Genomic DNA, 19624 nt, shown 5'->3' on the forward strand with positions numbered 1-19624 from the left:
ACTAAGTTTGTAGTAACTTGCTGTGCAATAATAGAAATATATACCAGCTAATGGCCCTACAGTAAAAAATATCGTCTTTTGACCTGAGAATTGAGAGATTTGGGTTATAAGCTTTGTTCTTATCCTAAATATGCAGTGACTTTGGGCAACTGACTGAATGTCTCTGGCCGTCACTCTCCTCATCTCTAGAAACAAGAGGGTTGGATTAGGTCAGAACTACATGACTTCATGTCTCAACACATGGGGGTGTCATAGCCTGCTACGATTCCTATGACAAGTATTTGTTCAACTATTGTATGTTCTAAAGTTTGTAAAAATGCTTTACTTTATATACAACCCTGGGTATGCCCATGGGAACATGTTATGCTTTGGGGTGAGAGATAAAGTTTAAGATGAATTAAACTATCCTCTGTAAGGTGTCTCCCAAATCTAAGAGTGTATAAATCAGTGCACCAAATCCTGTCTAAGCACCTATCAGGTGTAGCAGGGTACCAACCCAAATGCCATTCCAAACCCCTCTTCCTTGTTAACAGGACTCTGAATGTGTTCAAGTACTGGGAAGAAATCTCCTGACATCAGGGAAGGTGGGCCCAACCCCTGGTCTAGGACAAACACATAGCTCAGTTTTGGTCAATTAGATGTAATGGGAACAGGGAAGCATACTGGGGGGTTCCAGAGGAAGATTTCTCTTCCCTTATAAAAGGGAAGAGGTACAGAAAAGAGGCATCTATCTCTCACTGACCTGAATATGGATGTAATATGGATGTGTGAAGACATGATGCTTTGAGCCATAGCAGCCACTTTGCAATCATGAGGGGGAAGAGCAAGAGAACCAGGCACAACAACCTACAGCCCTGACATTATGGACTTGCCAACCTCCAGACTCATGTGAGATAATTAAAAGTCCTCAAGGTTCAAGTGTCTGTCAGATAGATTCTACTACTTGCCTCTGAAAGTAATCTTAACGGATCCGGCGTTGGAATGCAGAGATGAATATGACATGATCCTTGCACTCAAGGAAGGGGCTTACGGTTTACTGGGGAAGATGGGCATGTAAACGAGGAGGCACTCAGGAATGAATTAAGCATCCAGAAATCCCATCCTGGGAGCGGCAGACACAGCTAGAGTCACCAGATTGCACATCTGCGTTTCCAAGCAGAGTCTGTGGTAGGACACCTGCCCACATGCAGACAGCACTGGCCAGCTGGGGGGAGCAGGGAGGGGCGGAAGAGCAGGCTCACCTGCTGGGACACAGCGCCTCGCAGGTCCTGCAGCACATCCAACATCTGGAAGATGTCAAACGCACGCACCACCTGGATCCTCTGGAGAGCTCCCGCCTGAAGAGGTAGGAGATAGAAGGGAGAGCTTTGGAGAAGAGGAGCAGGGGGTCGCGCAAGATGAAGAGGGATTTTGAGGCTGAGCAGGAAGAGGCACTTAGACAGAAGGACTCAGGTCCAGGATGGCAAATGGGCTTTGTATGATGGGCCAGTTCTCACCAAGGTGGCTGCCTGGTGCTGAGCTGCAAAGCCAAGTCAGAGCTCCGTGGGAAGGAGGGATAGGACTGATTAGTGTGTCTTCCGTGGGCAAGAAATGGGAGAGAAACACAGATACTGGGTGTATGGCAGCCCTGAGTTAGGGTATGGCAGGGGTGGGATGATGTCATAATGGGGAGGCTTGCAGAACAGAAAGTATTAGTAGAACAGCAAGTTTCAAAGCCAGAAGTATCTATTCACACAAATGACCAAAATTCTTGCCACATTGGATAACGGGGTCTTACTTACAGTGTCGGAACCTCAAAGGAACCCAACCCTCCTGCTCTTTACCTGCTCCTCCTCCTCTGGGGTTCTGGCCTGAAGTAGCTGGAGAATGCGGGAAGCTGTGAGCCCTCCAGTGGAATCGATGTATAGGACGTTCTGCTGCAGGCCATGGGCCACGTTTGCAGCCACACGAAGACATACCTGAGTAGAGATGGGGCACTGGGTGAACTTGAGCCCTCAAGGAGGGCCCAGCATGGGTGCTCCCACCAAATCTTGTCCAGATCCCAGAGACACGAATGGGCCCAGTCCAAGCCCCACTCCTCACCACCTATCTTCTCTCTTCTGATCTCTGAATCACAAGCACACTGGCAGAAACTTCCTCAGGGATCCTGGGCTATGCACCCACCTCCCCCAACCGTCCTGGCTGCTGGACGCACGTGTACCTGGGTTTTGCCGCTACCTGGGCCTCCTACGATTTCAGTCACTTCTCCAGTATAGAGACCAGCGTCCAGCAGTTTGTCCAGGCTGATGGCAGAAGAGGAGGCAAGAGAATCAACTGAGGGGATTCGAGGGAAGGGAGGGGAGTAGGAACCAGGAAAAAAAGCAAGACATCCCTTCCAGGCACTGTTCTGTCCAGAGATACTCTAACATCTCTGGCCAGGAGGCTTCTCCTGGTAGTTTCCTTTGGGGAAAGCTGGCACGGCTAAATGTTCCTCCTCTGGCCCCTCATCCTTTCACTCTCAGCTTATAGATCACTCTGGGTGATCACTTCTCCACAGAGGTCTCTTTGCCACCCCATCCAATGGTCCTCTCATTCTCCATCTCAGCCCCTTCTGGGTTTCCTTGATAGCATTTCCCATAATTTGTCATTTTCTAAAACTTTGAAATAATTATAGATTCACAGGAAGTTGCAAAAAACAATGTACAGGGAGGTCCCATGTACCCTTTACCTAGTTTCCCCTAATGGTAGCATCTTTCACTATAAGATGTATTGTACTACACTATAACATTGCAAATTGACACTGGTGCAATCCACAGAGCTTATTCAGATTCACCACCATTATTTCCGTGTGTGTCTGTGTGTATAAGTCTATGCCATTTCATCACATGCATGGGTTTATGTAACCACCACAATCAAGATACAGAACATTTCCATTGCTGCAAGGCTCCCTTGTGCCACCCTTTTATAGCCACTCCCCTTCCATCCAACCCTAATCCCTAGCCCCTGGCAACCGATTAATCTGTTCTCCATCTCTATTGTTACGTTATTTCAAGAATATTATGTACACAGAATCACACAATATGTAACCTTTGTGATTGGCTTTTCTCACTCAGCATCATTCCCTTGAGATCCAAGTTGTCACATGTGTCGATAGTTTGTTCTTTTTTACTGCAGAGTAGTATTCCATGGTATGGATGGACCAAGTTTGTTTAACCATTCACCTATTGAAGGACATTTTAGCTGTTTCCAGTTGGAGGAAATTATGAATAAAACGGCTATGAACATTTGCATACAGGTTTTTCTGTAAACCTAAGTTTTTATTTCTCTGGAATAGATGCCCCAGAATACAACTGTTGGGTTGTACAGTAAGTGCATATTAATTTCACAAGAAACTACTAACTTGTTTTCCAGAGTGCCTATGCTATTTTACTTTCCCACCAGCAATGTATGAGGTAATCCAGTTTCTCCACACCCTACTAGCATTTGGAGTTATCACCATTCTTTTTTTGTGTGTGTGTGGTACGCGGGCCTCTCACTGTTGTGGCCTCTCCCGTTGCGGAGCACAGGCTCCGGACACGCAGGCTCAGAGGCCATGGCTCACAGGCCCAGCCGCTTCACGGCATGTGGGATCTTCCCGGACTGGGGCACGAAACTGTGTACCCTGCATCGGCAGGCAGACTCTCAACCACTGCACCATCAGGGAAGCCCTATTTTCCCCATTCTATCGCTTGTCTTTTCATCCTCTTGCAGAGCAAAAGTTTTTGGCCCAGAGCACCCTGGGGCAAGGACTGGGCCTTGTTCACCCCAGAACTGGCACAGTGGCTGAAACACAGGAGATGCACAATAAATGTTTCCAGAGAAATGAGTGATAGAAGGTTCCTATGTTATCAACACTCTGGTTGTGGAAGCCTTGAGATAAATTCAAGTCATGGCCAATCCTAATCCAGTTTCTGTCCCTAAACCACCAGGAAACAGGTCACTACCCACACCCCATATCCTGCACAACCGAGAGAGCAGACAGCAGAAGCAAGAAGAACTACAATCCTGCAGCCTGTGGAACAAAAACCACATTCACAGAAAGATAGACAAGATGAAAAGGCAGAGGGCTATGTACCAGATGAAGAAACAAGATAAAACCTCAGAAAAACAATTAAATGAAGTGGAGATAGGCAACCTTCCAGAAAAAGAATTCAGAATAATGACAGTGAAGATGATCCAGGACCTCGGAAAAAGAATGGAGGCAAAGATCGAGAAGATGCAAGAAATGTTTAACAAAGACCTAGAAGAATTAAAGAACAAACAAACAGATGAACAATACAATAACTGAAATGAAAACTACACTAGAAGGAATCAATAGCAGAATAACTGAGGCAGAAGAACGGATAAGTGACCTGAAAGACAGAATGGTGGAATTCACTGCTGCGGAACAGACTAAAGAAAAAAGAATGAAAAGAAATGAAGACAGCCTAAGAGACCTCTGGGACAACATTAAACGCAACAACATTTGCATTATAGGGGTCCCAGAAGGAGAAGAGAGAGAGAAAGGACCCGAGAAAATATCTGAAGAGATTATAGTCGAAAACTTTCCTAACATGGGAAAGGAAATAGCCACCCAAGTCCAGGAAGCGCAGCGAGTCCCATACAGGATAAACCCAAGGAGAAACACGCTGAGACATATCGTAATCAAATTGGCAAAAATTAAAGACAAAGAAAAATTATTGAAAGCAGCAAGGGAAAAACAACATATCCTGCCCAACCTATGGGCTGAAATTTCACCTCCTTCTCATCACAGCCTACACTAACACCTCCATGTCCTGGCCACGTGCAACCCTGTCCCAACCCTGTAATCACCCATGGGCTCCAGCCCTTTGTGATGGTCCTTGAAGACCTCCCATGACCCCTCTGTATACGCCAAGCAGCACTTAAGCACCCCATCTCTTTCAATTCCAAGGCTCCCATGATTATAACCACAGGGCCCTGCTGGTCAAAACGCTCTGGTTACCATTCCGGCCCTGCGGCTTCTTGGGATAACTGTGCTCACCTTGTCTCTGTGTAATAAGCACCTTGTTAAAGAGCATCCAGCCTCTGCCACTGCTGGATCCCGTTCCTCCCACTGAGATCAGAGAACCCCCAGTCCCATTATAGCAGTGGTTCTCCCAGAGTGGTCCCCAGACCTGCAGCATCAGCATCACCTGGGAATTGATTAGAAATGCAAATTCTCAGGCCCCACCCCAGACCTACTGAATCAGAAACTCTTAGGGCGAGGACCACATCTGAGTCTCAACAAGGATACATGTTGAAATCTGAACACCATTAGGCTGGACTAGTGTTTCCCAGTCCTGCCTGCATGTTAAAATAACCACAGGAGTTTTAAAAAAAGAGACCTGTATCAGTGATTCCCAAACTTGTCTGCACACTGGAGTCACCTGGGAATTTCAAAAAACACTGATGCTTGTGTTCCAGCCCCGGAGAATGTGATTCAATTGGTGTGTGTGTTTAGGGGCGCAGAATAGGGCTTTGGAATTAAAAAAAAAAAATTCCCAGGTAATTCTACCGGGCAGAAAAGTTTGGGAACCACTGGCCTAGAGCAATGAAGTCAGAATTTCTAAAGGTGAGACCCAGGCATGAATATTTCTTAAGCTTCCCAAATGATTCTAACATGCAGCCTGGGTGAAACCACTGGTCTTAACTCTCCAGTCAAGAATCAACCCTGGGACTTCCCTGGTGGTGCAGTGGTTGAGAATCCGCCTGCCAATGCAGGGGACACGGGTTCGAGCCCTGGTCCGGGAAGATCCTACATGCCGCGGAGCAACCAAGCCTGTGTACCACAACTACTGAGCCTGTGCTCTAGAGCCTGCGAGCCACAACTACTGAGCCCACGTGCCACAACTACTGAAGCCTGCGCGCCTAGAGCCTGTGCTTTGTAACAAGAGAAGCCACCGCAATGAGAAGCCTGCACACTGCAATGAAGAGTAGCCCCTGCTCGCCGCTACTAGAGAAAGCCCATGCGCAGCAACGAAGACCCAATGCAGCCACAAATAAATAAATAAATAAATTTATATATAAAAAAAAAAAGAATCAACCTCATTCTTGGCTGTGAGGATCAGTCTCCATAAGGAATTCCCAGATCCACCTCCCAGCAGACTTCTCACCTGTTTCCATTCCATGTCTCCTGATGGACCTCCCTACCAATCATCTCTGCTCATCAACATGGACAGACCACCCCTCTTCCTCCGCCTGCCTTGTGGAGCAGAAGTACAACTGGGTCTTACCACATGTTTTGAACACAAATGATTTCTGGGATTTATCCTCCACCTTTCCCTCTGAACTGGCTTTTAGTCATTCTTTCAGCCATTCATTCAAACATCGCCTGTATGTGTCACATTTCCTGAAGGCCTTTTTCTAAAACGAGGAAGAGGCAGAGATGAACAAGACACAGCTCTGGCCTTCAGGGAACCACCCATCTCCCCAGATAGTATGGCTTCTTCCAAGGCACGCTACATGCTTTCTTGCCCTCGTAAAGATCCACGGTGTCCGCCAGCATTACAAGCTGTGAGAAAGCCTACAGCAGGGAAACCTGCTTCATTTGGGTTAACCAGCATTTCCCGAGTTGTTGACTACAGAACTCCCCTCCCCTCCCGTGTTAGAGTTACATCCATCAAGGGTCCAAAGAACACTGTGAGGATGGCTAGAAACCTACTGGGTCGTCTTTGATTCTTCACATCTATATTCCCCCTGGCAGGAAGGCTTATCACATTTCTTCAGCGTGCCTCCTGCCATCCCCTGCCCTACATTGGCTCACACACCCTCCCCTGCCATATCCTCCTGGGCCTCTCTCCTGCCAGGCTCCCCAGCCCCATCCACCCTGCCCACCTCCACCCTATGCCTGTAACTCTACTTTCACAATACAGCCTCCTGCCTGGAGGAGGCAATAGGGCAGATGCGTTAGAGGTGGGTTCTTATGCTTAGGAGCCTGACAGGTGTGACATCAAGGGTCTGGTCTGCCACTTACTAGCTGAGGTATCTTTTTTTTTTTGGGCCTCGCCATACAACTTGCAGGATCTTGGTTCCCTAACCAGGGATCAAACCTGTGCCCCCTGCAGTGGAAGTGCAGAGTCCTAACCACTGGACCCCCAGGGAATTCCCTAGCTGTGGGATCTTGAGCAAGTCACTTAACCTGAGTCCCAGTTTCTTCATCTACAGGATGATGATTTTCATTGCAACGCACTCATTGTGATTGTGAAGATAAATGAAACGACATACCTGGAGTAACGGTGCCGGAATACTCAGAGAAGGCCCATCCGTTCCTCACTGCCCAAGGCCCGCCTCCTGCATAGAGCCTTCCTGAATCTCTCTGATCTCCCCTGCAGTGACTCACCGTGGCTGCCATCTTGCCAGTTTATCACCTGACTGCTTCCTCTGTATAATGCTGGTTTTATAAGCTCCCAAAGGCCAAGGCTGCTCCTTGTTAATCACCCCCTCATTTTTCTTTTTTCTTTTTTTTTTTTTGCCACACCATGCAGCTTGCGGGATCTTAGCTCCCCAACCAGGGATCAAACCCGGGCCCCTGGCAGTGAGAGCCAGGGAATTTCCAATCACCCCCTCCTTATGCTGCCTCCCCGCATGCTCACACCTCTCTCTTGTGTTTACCTGCCTTCTCTACCCAATGGGTTCTTAAGTGCCTCGCCTCACCCGTACCCGTATCATCTGCACTTACCTGGAACCCGTAGGCACTCGGCCAGTTCTTGATGAATGACAGAACTGAACCCCCAACCTGGGGAAAACAAGCACTGTGCTCTATGAACCTTGCCAAGAGAATGTGTTATGGAAACAGGGAGGGCCAAACCAATCCAAAGACCTTTGTGGTGGCAGAGTTCTTTATCAAATTCTGCACAAACAGGCCAAGAATGAGGTCAGACTTCCTTGTCCAGAAGCCGCCTGTTTTCTTCCAACTCTTTCTCTCTCCACACAACATGGCAGAAGATAACTACTCTCATTCCCTCCTGCTGCAGAGTACGGGGAATGAACCAAGTTCTGGATCAAGTGCCCCAGGGCTGGAGCCCCACCTCTGCCCCTTACTCCTCTTGGGCTAAACTCAAGTGGGGTTAATAATCACTAACTCGGGCTTCCCTGGTGGCACAGTGGTTAAGATTCCACCTGCCAATGCAGGGGACACAGGTTTGAGCCCTGGTCCAGGAAGATCCCACATGCCATGCAGCAACTAAGCCCATGTGCCACAACTACTGAGCCTGCGCTCTACAACCCACGAGCCACAACTACTGAGCCCACGTGCCACAATTACTGAAGCCCGCGTGCCTAGAGCCCGTGCTCTGCAACAAGAGAAGCCACCGCAATGAGAAGCCCGCGCACCGTAACAAAGAGTAGCGCCCACTCTCCACAACTAGAGAAAGCCCACGCCCAGCAACGAAGGCCCAACACAGCCAAAAATAAATAAATTTTAAAAAAAGAAAAAAAAAAATCACTAACTCACAGGGTCACTGAAGAGATTATACAACCTATTATATAACCTACTATGTGTCAGTGGCTGGTATGTAGTAGGCACTCAGTCAATGTTAGTCCTGCCATGCTCTCTCTTGCCCCATCCATAAGGGAAAGAGGGGGTAGGGGCAGAGAAGAGTTGCTCTGATCTGCTAAATAATAATGAAATACTGACATCTTGTGTTATAGGACAGTGGTTCTCAACCAGCGGTAATTTTGCCACCCTGGGGTGGGGGGGGTCATTTGGTCACAGCTGGAGACATTTTTGATTGTCAGACATGGGAAGGGAGGTGCTACCCGGCTTCTAGTGGCTAGAGGCCAGGGATGCTGCCAAACATCCTACTATAAGTGCAAGATAGCCCCCCCCCCAATAATTCTGCATCCCCAAAAGTTGAGAGTTGGAGAAACCCTGTTATAGCTTAAGAGAACTCGAAGTCCTGAACATCCTCACCACTGTTTGAAAAAGCCTGCTCTCCCTAGACACAAGTATCAAAAGCCCGCCTCTCACCTTTTCCCCCAAGTACCCACACAAACCTTGCAATGCCGGTGGACAGGATGGCAGTGGAGGTCTTCAGCTCCTCGTAGAGATCAGCGCCATTGAAGGGGAAAGCTGAGAACTGAGCCAGCAGCACCCGCCTCAGGGCAACCAGGGCCTGCGGAAGGGGCGGGGAAACTCAGGAGAGGGCCGGGGCGCTCCGACCCGAAGCAGCCCAGAGTACTCGGCAGTGACCCGCCAACGGAGGAGGCCCCCAGGGTCTCATACGGCCCCCTTATCAATCTCTGGGAACCCTCTGCTTAGGGATGGGCATTTAGAGACATCCAGGTTTGGAGCGGAGATTGTCAGCTCACCTTATAAGACAAGCCACATTTCTGGGCTACTTCCTCCAGGTCTGCTGAAACCAGGTCCACCACTGAAAACAAAACACGTGGGGTTGGTGGGCAGGAAGGAGGCTCGGGGGCGTCGCTCACTTGACTTTTCCTCGCCTACGTCGACTAGCTGAGCCGCAGGACCTGGCGTGGTGCCTGGCACACAGTGGGGGTTCTACCCTTCCTGGGGCGTGGCTAGCTCGCTCCCACCTTCCCGGGCTCTCAAGGAGGCTATGGGCAGAGGAGGGGGGGAGGGGCCCCCCACTCCCGGGGGTGCCAGGGCCGGGGCCGGCCTCCGCGCTGGGCCCGGCCGCGTGGCCCGCACTGGCGCACGCCTGCGATCACCTGTCTTGATCCCGCGGCTCCGCAGAAGCTGGACCATGTCCTGGGTGAGACCCGGGCACAGTCCGGCCCGGAGCACGCCCATGTTCCCTGGGGGCCCGGGGCCGCTCGTCCCGGGGACATCCGTGGGGCCCTTTCTGGACCAGCGCGGGAGGCGAGAGAGAGGCGGGAAGCGGAGGCGGCGCGGAGGGTGCGGAGCCTGCGGGGACGCCGGCACCCACAGTCCTCCCGCCCGGACCGCGCCGCAGCTTCCGGCTTCCAGGCTCCAGGGCCCGGCCTGCGGCGCCACCTGCTGGCCACGGGCCGGATGCGCGAGCCGGGCGGTTGGGGCGGAGACTGCGCGGGCGGCACGGAGCTGGCTCCCCTGCGCCGAGGCCACCGCGCCCAGATCTGCCACCCTGCGCCCGCATGCGTCTCTGCCTTCTACCCGATCTCGCCTCCCTGCAGACCTCCCAGGTGCAGCCTTCTGTTCTGAATACTGGGCCAGAACGTTCGATCGGACGGACCATCCCTACGCTCAGGGACGTACTTGTTAGTGAGGGAAGACAGGAAAGAGGAAATCAAATAAATCAGATAATTACCGATCGTTTGATGGGTGCTAAAAAGCAGCAGAGTACAGAGAGGGCATCTGCTTCTCTGTTTTCCAAATAAAAGAATTTGTAAATGAAAGACAACAAAAACCCTGAGTATATAGAACACACACACACACACACACACACACACACACACACACACACACACAATTTGGTATTTTTAAATGTCCTTTGCTTGACCTCATCCTCTGGAAGAAAGAAAACAACTTTACAGGGTTATCTCCTCACAATCCAGTAAGGTAGGTGCTATGTTTATTCCTGTTTTACAGATGAGGAAACTGAGGTGCAAAGAGGTGAAGTCATTTGCCAAAGGTTTCACAGCCTGTAAGGGCAGAGCTGGACTTAGAGTAGACAAAACCACACGTAGGTCAAAGCTAGTGCTGTTTTAACAGCGCCCCCGTCCCCATCCCCCGAAGTATGTTTTCCTACTATGACATGTTTTTTTTTAATTTTTTAAAATTATTTATTTATTTATTTTATATTTAGGCTGCACCGGGTCTTAGTTGCTGCACGCAGGATCTTCATTGAGGCATGTGGGATCTAGTTCCCTGATCAGGGATTGAACCTGGGCCCCCTGCATTGGGAACATAGAGTCTTAGCCACTGGACCACCAGGGAAGTCCCCCTACTGTGACATGGTTTCCTTGAGAAAAAGAAACAACACAACGTCTGGCCCATTTCTGTATGACTCTGCAGCACCCACCGTTGTCACTCAACACATGATGACGCTTGGGGTGAGGGTGTGGCAGAATTTAGAATTCCAGCAGTAAAACCTGGGTGTATGTGAGCTATGAACCTCATGAACCATCTGGGATTTCCCTGTGCCTACACAACTGGACGAAGTGGGTTTGCTGCCTAGGATTTCTGGATATAGAGTCTCAGGATTCTATAGACAAAGTTCCCCACTCCCAGAGGCCCAGTCCAGTACTGCCTGCCTCCCTCCATGCCCAGGTGCCTTTGTATCACCATCAATCTCCTCCTTCCTAGGGCAGGTCCGAAGGGCACCGGTGGTGAGCATTCTGAGATTTTCAGAGAAGGGCAGGGCTGCTGTAACCACAGAGCCTTAGCCCAAGGGGTGTTGTAGTCTCTTCCTTGACTCTATCCACTCCTGACATTGGCCCTGGGCAGCAGCAGCCTCAGATCAAGGGGGAGGCTGGCCCCTAATTGTTACACTCTCTGACGATTATGAAGTCAGCTCATTGCACTCCCATCCCACCCAAACTAAGGGTGTGTCCTCTGCCTCCAGTTTCTCTCTGCTTCCTGTCAGCTTGGTAGTCCTGCATGGTGACGGCTGTGGTCCCAAACAAGGTAGATGGCATCAGAGACACTCTATAAACTGGGAGATGGGGAGGAGACCACACTGAAAAAGGAAACCCTCAACATTTTGAACGCACTCAATCAAATGTTGAAGCCCTTTCCAAACCCCAAGTCTATGAACAGGACCGTCACTACCAAAGGACTCCCATTTTCCTCAGGGGGCAGTTTGGTTAACTTCTTGGAGGAAGGTGCCATCCATCTACCGTAAGACACAAGTCTGGTCCTTTTCTCCTTTCTAAAACCAGACCTGGGGGGTGGGGGTGGGAAGAGGGGCTTGAAGAGGCAGTACTTCCTTGACTTATCACAGTCACGACTCCCAGGGAAGAGCATGTGTGCAGGTTGCCTATGGAGTCCTGACCTCTGATCAGGTTCTTGGAGGCATGCCGTCCTCCGCCTCTGGGAGGCCTTTCAGGATTAGTCAGAGATTTCCTGGTGGTGCTTGTCATCCTGCTTTGTCCTTGTCATCCTGCTTTGTCCTCATCACCCCCACACAGACCCCCTGCCCCCTCCACTCCCCACGGCTCCTTTGCCTCATCCTCCCTATTGTACCTTCACCTGCCTGGTTATGTGCCCCCAGTAGCCTGCCTGCCTTCAGATTGAGGTTTGCTGTTCCTCCTCAGTGATTCTGGGTTTCTTTTACTTCATTTCACAAAACTCTTTGAGCACTTACAAGGTATCTGGCCCAAGGTTAAGTTCTGAGAATGCAGAGCCAGAAAGCACAGTCTCTGCCTTCAAGGAGCTCCCAGCCTGGGGGGTGTGTATGTGTGTGTGTGTGTGTGTGTGTGTGTGTGTGTGTGTGTATGTGTGTGTGCGTGTGTTTGTGTGTTGGGGGGCTATCAGGCAAGAACTGAGAATATTACAGCATGGTCTGCGCTATGACGGGACAACTGGAGGAACCAGAGGAGGCTTAGTTTAGCTTGGGAGGAGGTGAAGTTAAGGGAAGATTCATGGAGGAGGTGACTCTCATAGGAAGGGAAGGAATTAGCCAGTGGAGGGATGGTGGTGTGGGTTGATGTGGACTGAGGGAACTGTCTGCCGGGAAGTTTCATGGGTGTGTGACCTGGGCAGTCACACACAGCCCGACACTTAGAAGTGCCCTGTGCTTAGTTTAATGCTCAGATGTCACTGTCCTGAAATTCTTAATAATTTCTGAAGAAGGGGTCCTGATTATATGAAAGGGATATGGTGTCCACTCCCTAAGGGACCTGTAAGTAAGCAGGTATGGCTAAAGTGATGGATGCTTGTAGGAAACTTCCTGGTATGGGGTGAAAGTCTTGGGCTAGGAGCCCAAGTTTAAATCCAAGTTCTACCATTTAGATATAGGGCCATAGACAAGTTAAATAAGATCAGGGACCCTCGGTCCCTCATTTGTAAAATGGGGCAAACACCATCCAGCAGGGCTACTGTGAAGATCACTAAGGCTGTCTTCCACGTCCCTTCAGCACTGGTGTTTCCAGTCAGTAAGTCTAAAATAGAGATGCGTTAAGACAATCTATAGTAAAACTGACATCCATACCCAGACTCTTCAGCCTATAAAGGGCCTTGGTGGGGGAATCATCTATTCCAAGCATCCACCGAGGGCTAACATAGGAGGTTTGGGCTGATCAGGATTTCTCAGGGCGAGGTTGATGGGGCTGGAACTCAAGGAGGAAAAATTTGGCCTTGATCAACCAACCATGAAGCTGGGGGCTGTCCTGGCATAAGGGATGTAAGGGTGTGTGTAGGTTGCTGGATCTGGCTAGAGCAGCCCGGGGAGAAGGGGGACGAAGCAGTGGAGGGGAGCCAGAAAGCACACGGGGCAGATGGGAGCTGTGTAGCATGGGGCCCAGGAGATCTGGGTTCTGGTTCCAGCTCTGCCATGGACTTATCGTGTGACCTTGGTCAAGGTGCTTGGTCCCCAAAGGCCTTGTGACCACTCTCTCCAGACAGGGTTCTTCAGACTGAGAGTTGTGACCCATGAGTGGGTCAGGAACTCATTCTGGTTGGTGGAGACCAGTATTACAAAAATGAAATAAAATAGAATTGAAAATTTCAAAGCACATCACACATAGAGTAAGGATTGGTTTGTGAAACATTTTAGTTACATGGGTATGTATGAGTATACTAGCTTGCCAAGAAATATGTATTTCCTTCTTTGGCTTAAGAGAAAAAAAATATTTGAAAGCCAAATGTTTTGGATTCTGTACTTCAACAGCAAAACCTTTTAAAGAGCAGGGAAATATGTACAAGGTTTTTCTTTGTAATAGCAAAGAATTGGTTAGAATACAAATATCCATGTAATAGAAAACATACAGCAGTTAAAATGATTGAACCAGAGCAGATTAATCTAAAATATACAATGTTTTAAGTAAAAAACAGCAAGCTACAAATGGGTATGTACTGAATGATAACATTTATTTATATAAAGTTTAAAAATATGCAAACTAATAACATATGAATGTAACAAACCTATAAAAACACATGGGGAATAATAAATACAAAATTTTAAATTTAAAGCACAAGCTACCTCTGAGTGGGAGGATGAGGAGAGAGGTGGAGGAGTGAAGTATACAGGGGCCTTTAACTGCACTGATAAAGATTTAGTTCTGGGCTTCCCTGGTGGCGCAGCAGTTGAGAGTCTGCCTGCCAATGCTGGGGATACGGGTTCGTGCCCTGGTCCAGGAGGATCCCACATGCCGCGGAACGGCTGGGCCCGTGAGCCATGGCCGCTGAGCCTGCGTGTCTGGAGCCTGTGCTCCGCAACGGGAGAGGTCACAACAGTGAGAGGCCTGAGGACCGCAAAAAAAAAAAAAAAAGATTTAGTTCTGACCTGGGCTGGATGGTGGCTAAATGGAAGTTTAATATATTATAGTATGTTCATTTCCAGTTTTATTGAGACACAATTGAATTTTAACAATGCATTAGTTTAAGGTGTACAACATGATTTGATAATTGTATATATTGTTAAATCATTACCTTAGTAAGCGTAGTTAACATCCATCACCACAGTTACAAATTTTTTGTGTGTGTGATGAGAACTCTTAAGATCTAATCTCTTAGCAACTTTCAAATATACAATACAATATTGTTAATTATAGCCACCATTTTGTACATTACATCCCCATTAATATATTACTCTTGATATCTTGGAGTGTGTCTGAAAGCTTTCATAATTTAAAAAATTTAGAATGGAAGAAAAAAGTTTTTGAGAATTCATCCCAATATATATATATTTATCTGTACTGTTAATTTTTACATGCTATATATTAATACATATTGTTAAATGTTATAAAACCTAAGTAAATAAATTTGTAATTACATAATAAACAATAGTGAATAAATATTAATAAAACTTAATTTATTATTTTTCTTTTAGATACTTTTAGATATTTTTCCATATCCTGGTAGATCATTATGGTCATTCCCTGGGGTGTTTGCACCCCACTTTGGTGGAAGGACTTAAAGTTTCAGCAGTGTTTCTAAAAATGTGGTTCTCAGAACGCTTGCATCAGAATCATCTGAGGATCTTATTAAAGATGCTTTAGCAGCTTCCCCAGTCCCATTCCATCTGGGGACCAGGGACCAGGAATATGCATTTTTCACTAGTAAGTGTCCTCGTAAGTTTGATGCACTGCTGCAGAGCAAGAATGTTCTGAGCTGCTCAGAAGCACCTGGGGGCGCTGGGTAAGTTGTGCCCAAGGCCTGCCCGCCAGGAGCTTCCAGGCAGCAGGGGCCGGGGTGGCCTCCTTCGTCTGTCTCACCTGTCTCCCCTCCCACTCCAGGAAGCAGATGCCAATGGAGGATTCTGAATGCAGCTCTGATGACACCAGCATCTCCCCCATGTCATCCACTTTGTTGAATCCCATCAAATTGGCCGTGACCCAGCCCAGTAGCAGCTTCTTTGCAGGGATGCTGGAGGGCGAGCTGAACAAACTCAGCTTCTCCTCGATGGACAAGAGTACAGAAAAGGGGCACCTGGCCCTCTGCCCCCAGTCTAAGTCCCAAATAGCCCCTTGTGGCCTGCTGGACCTTGACAACCCTGAGGTGGACACAGACACCTCCTCAACGCCCTCAGAGTCCTCTGTGGTCCTGGATGTGCCGGAGGCGCCCTTCATCTATGAACACACGGTCAGCGATTCCATGGCTGTGGTGCGTTTTCCCCTCCTTGTGCATTTGGTAAAGGCTTAATGGCTGCCCCCAACGTGCCAGGCACTGAGCTGAGCTCACTGGGGAGTGTGAAGATGCCTGCATCCCGACCTCAAGAACTCCAGCACAAGCTAGAGAGGGCTCAATGCTGTAGGAAAAGTTCAGATCAAGTGCCAATAGGGATTCAGAGGGAAAGAAATATTATTTCCAGGTGCAGAAATAAGCTTTGGTGGCATTTAGTAACATTTGAGCTGGGACACAGAGGTCGGATTTAAACATCTAGACATGGGGAAAGGCATTCCATGGAGGGCTGACACTAGCAGAGGCTCACAGGTGGGAAAGTAAGGAAGGAAACACCTAGGTCCAATCCAGGGCTTCTCATACTTTCCTGTGCCTGCGGATCTGATCATCAAACCGATAAGATTCCTGGGCTTCAACCCTAGAGGTTCTGATTCAGTAGGTCTAGGGTGGGGCCTGAGACTCTGCACTGCTAACATTCCCAGGTGGTGTTGATGGCCCATGGACCACATGTCGAGTAGCACTGTTCTAGATACAGGGAGGGAAGAGAGCAGGAGTTAGTCTGGGGTCACTTTCCAGAGGTCCTTTAACATTATGCTACGTTATAGATTTTTCAGTAAGCAATAATGATTAGCTTTTTGCAAAGCTTTATATCAGGTGATAGATGCAATTTGAGCTATATTTTGGAAGATGAATCTGGAAGTCCCATTGTTGGATGGCCTAGAGCAGTGTTTCTCAGTGTGGTCCCTAGACCGCCAGTAGCATCAGCATCATATGGCAACTTATTAGAAATTTAAATTCTCGCTTTCCCTACCCCCGACTTGGGCCTCCTGAATCGGAAACTGGGGGCAGGGGCCAGCGGTCTGTGTTTTTGTTTCTTTTTTTTTTATAAATTTATTTATTTATTTTATTTTTGGCTGCGTTGGGTCTTCGTTGCTGTGCGCAGGCATTCTCTAGTTGCAGCGAGCGGGGGCTACTCTTCATTGTGGTGCACGGGCTTCTCATTGTGGTGGCTTCTCTTGTTGCAGAGCGTGAGTTTCAGTAGTTGTGGCGCACGGGCTTAGTTGCTCTGCAGCATGTGGGATCTTCCCAGATCAAGGATCGAACCCGTGTCCCCTGCATTGGCAGGCGGATTCTTAACCACTGTGCCACCAGGGGAGTCCCCAGCGGTCTTTGTTTGAACAAGTCCTCCGGGGTATTCTGATGCACACCAGAGTTTGAGAACCACTAGCCTAGTTAGAGGAGAAACTGGAAATGGGAGAAAAGACAGGTGACAGTAGGGCCAGGAATCTGCAGTGTTATAAAAACTCTCTGAGATCCTGGCTTGGCAACCACTGTTGTAGTACAAAGTGTATGGACTCTGGAGCTATTGGTTTGAACCCTGGCTCTGCCACTTAACTGCTGTGTGAACATGGGCCAGCTACTTCCTCTCTCTGAACCTGTAATCCCATCTGCAATGAGTGAGGTGGACGAGATGATGGCTAAGGTCCCTTTCAACTGACACACAGTCTAGAATATGGAGTGAGGGTACACTCTGAGGTTGGTGAGGTTGCCCAGGGAGAGTTGCTCATGCTTTGGGCTGGTGGGGCCATATTTAGTGTTGGGAGTGCCTAACACTTTCCATCAGCTCTACCTCAGCTCCAGCAGGAGCAGGGATGGGAGTGGGGTCTTCTGACCCACATTGTGAGGGATGGCGGGGTGGTGAGGGGAGGCCAGGCCAGGCCAGGTCTGAGGAAGCCTCGGGGGTTCTCTTCCCCTAGATTTCCTGGACCTACGCCCCAGGCAAGCAGCGGGTCAATTTCTACCAGGTCCTGTTGCAGGAGATGGTCAGGAAAAATGATAGTGAGATGCCCAAGGCAAAGAATCACCCATGGATCTTCGATAAGACCATGAGCACCACCGTCAAGCTGATGAATCTGAAGACTAACACGAGTTACTGCCTGACTGTTCGCGCAGCCAACACCGCTGGGGTGGGGAAGTGGTGCAAGCCCTACAAAGTGAGCCCTGGGAGAAGGCAGGCCCGAGGGGTGTGGACCAGGGGTTTTGGAGGTTGGAAACACCCCTATACCCCCACGACTCGTCCTCCTGCTGGCTCTTCTTCTCCCTGGGCAAATAAGCCTCAATTCCAGGCCACTCTCCTCTGGGAGGGTTCAGGGTTCAGCCACTTTGGGGCCCACTGGGAATGCAAATTGATCTTTTCATTCATCTCTAACGAAAGTCTCCCAAAGCCATTGGTTTCTGGATTCTTCAACTTAGTATCAATAATTGTGAGTGGGTCAGGAGTCAAGGGCATTGAGGGTAAGAGAGGGAAGAGTCTAAAGCGGGACAAAGAAGGAACAGCCTGGGGGTGGGCAGGAAAGGCCCCAGTAAAGACAGCACACAACTGGCGAGGCACAGGTTTGAATCATGCCTCTTCCTGTTCCTGGTGTCAATGAATAGGTTGGTAAGGCTGTCGGACACCCCATTTAGCAGACAAACGAGGGGGTGGCAGAGTCGAAGAGGTGAGCTCAGGGTCAGGAGTTCTGAGGACTTTGGTTTATTTCAGTTTGCAACCGTTGATACAGACTTGACCAGCTTCCCCGAGAACAATCCTATCCAGATCACCGTGCAGCGCAAGAAACCCCAGCGGAAAACCATATCCATGGGGTTGGAGGACATGCGGAGGCTAGAAGATCTGGAATACCTCTTTCCCTACTAAGGGGGAGGGCCCCAGGAAGCCCCTTAACTACTTTCAGCTTCGGCCCAGGGCCCTTAGGAACCGGAACCATGGAATGTACCAGCAGCATCAAGCCAGGGAACCGCTGACCACCCTGCTGGTCCCGGGCCTGGGGCTGAGGCCAGGTGGGAGCTCCATTCACCTGGAGACACCACAGGCCAGGCCAGGTCAGATCAGCCTCCACTGCCCATAGCTGCTAGGCTTCCTTCCCCAGATCTGGGCCGGTCCAGGTCCCTCATTAAAACCTGCAGGTCACCCAGCACCTTGGAATTCTGTTTCATGTCACCGACAGCCTCAGTTGGGCTGCTGCCACCCACCCTCCTGGCTTCTGCCAGGACCAAGAGTCCAGGTGGGTCAGGGGATGGGGCAATGAGATGACATCACCCTTTCCCCATGGGAGGAGGAGATGGTCCTCAAAGATTAAAACACACACCAGGAAAAAGAGCAATGTTGGACAGAGGTAGCGACAGCCCGCACACTGTCAGCCTCAGACTTGAGCTCTGGGGGACATGATGCAAAGTGCACAAGCTTTGGGGGGAGGGTCTGACTTAATTCTGTCTCTTCCTGGATGTGAGGGTACAGGCAAACCACTTAAGCTTCTTGGGCTCAATTTCCTCATCAAAAACATGGGGACGTGGTCTGACCCTTCCAGGTTCGGCTGCAGGGTTACTGTGAGGGTCACGTGAGAGCACAGAACAGTGCCTGGCACCGAGTAGGACCTCAGAACCCACTGTCTCCCTCGGCCCCTCACGCAGCCCCCCTGCAGAGACCGGCCAGGTGGAAGCCAAGAACCACAGCCAGGCGACGATTTAACAGCACAGATGGGGCGGGGGAGGGTGAGAAGCAGCAAGATGTCAGAAGTGCTGTGGCCCCGAGCGGTCCATACAAGGATGGTTTGGAAGCCAACCTGAGTAGATGCACCTTGGTATTGGGAGAGAAAGTGAACGCAAGACGCACGGAGGGCAAGATCTGCACCAAAGGTTTGAGGATGTCCTGGTGGGGATTCCCTTCACTGTGAGTCTTCACGGGGCAGAGAACCATCCTCCCCATTACACCACCCCCACTTCCTCCAGAGCTCCCACCACTGCACGGCCTGTTAGAGGGAACCCTCCGGGACAGCCGCTGCCTTCCTCTCTGTGCTGCGAGAGCCCAGCAGGGCTGTCTGAGGC

At 49.6% G+C, this 19624-nt stretch overlaps 2 protein-coding genes across 2 annotated transcripts in view; one reads left to right on the forward strand and one right to left on the reverse strand.

Moving 5' to 3' along the window:
* The window catches only part of RAD51D (RAD51 paralog D), a 14217-nt gene extending 4353 nt beyond the window's left edge, over positions 1–9864 (reverse strand). Inside the window, exons 1-6 of the mRNA XM_082679900.1 lie at positions 9691–9864; positions 9328–9389; positions 9013–9131; positions 2201–2282; positions 1824–1958; positions 1242–1337 (exon numbers count right to left, since the gene is read on the reverse strand). Coding sequence (XP_082536026.1) covers positions 1242–1337; positions 1824–1958; positions 2201–2282; positions 9013–9131; positions 9328–9389; positions 9691–9772 — 576 coding nt within the window. The 5' untranslated portion in view covers positions 9773–9864. The remainder of the gene's footprint in view (positions 1–1241; positions 1338–1823; positions 1959–2200; positions 2283–9012; positions 9132–9327; positions 9390–9690) is intronic.
* A 1727-nt stretch (positions 9865–11591) lies between these two features.
* On the forward strand, positions 11592–18437 carry FNDC8 (fibronectin type III domain containing 8; the record flags this gene model as incomplete). The annotated part of the gene is made up of 4 exons (XM_082680021.1): positions 11592–11800; positions 15358–15724; positions 17500–17736; positions 18285–18437. 4 exons carry the CDS (start codon positions 11592–11594, stop codon positions 18435–18437), a joined length of 966 nt encoding a protein of 321 aa, XP_082536147.1.
* Positions 18438–19624: the final 1187 nt, after the last annotated feature.

This window comes from Grampus griseus (assembly GCF_964374135.1).
Source record: "Grampus griseus genome assembly, chromosome: 20".
In the NCBI taxonomy this organism is placed as follows: Eukaryota; Metazoa; Chordata; class Mammalia; order Artiodactyla; family Delphinidae; genus Grampus; species Grampus griseus.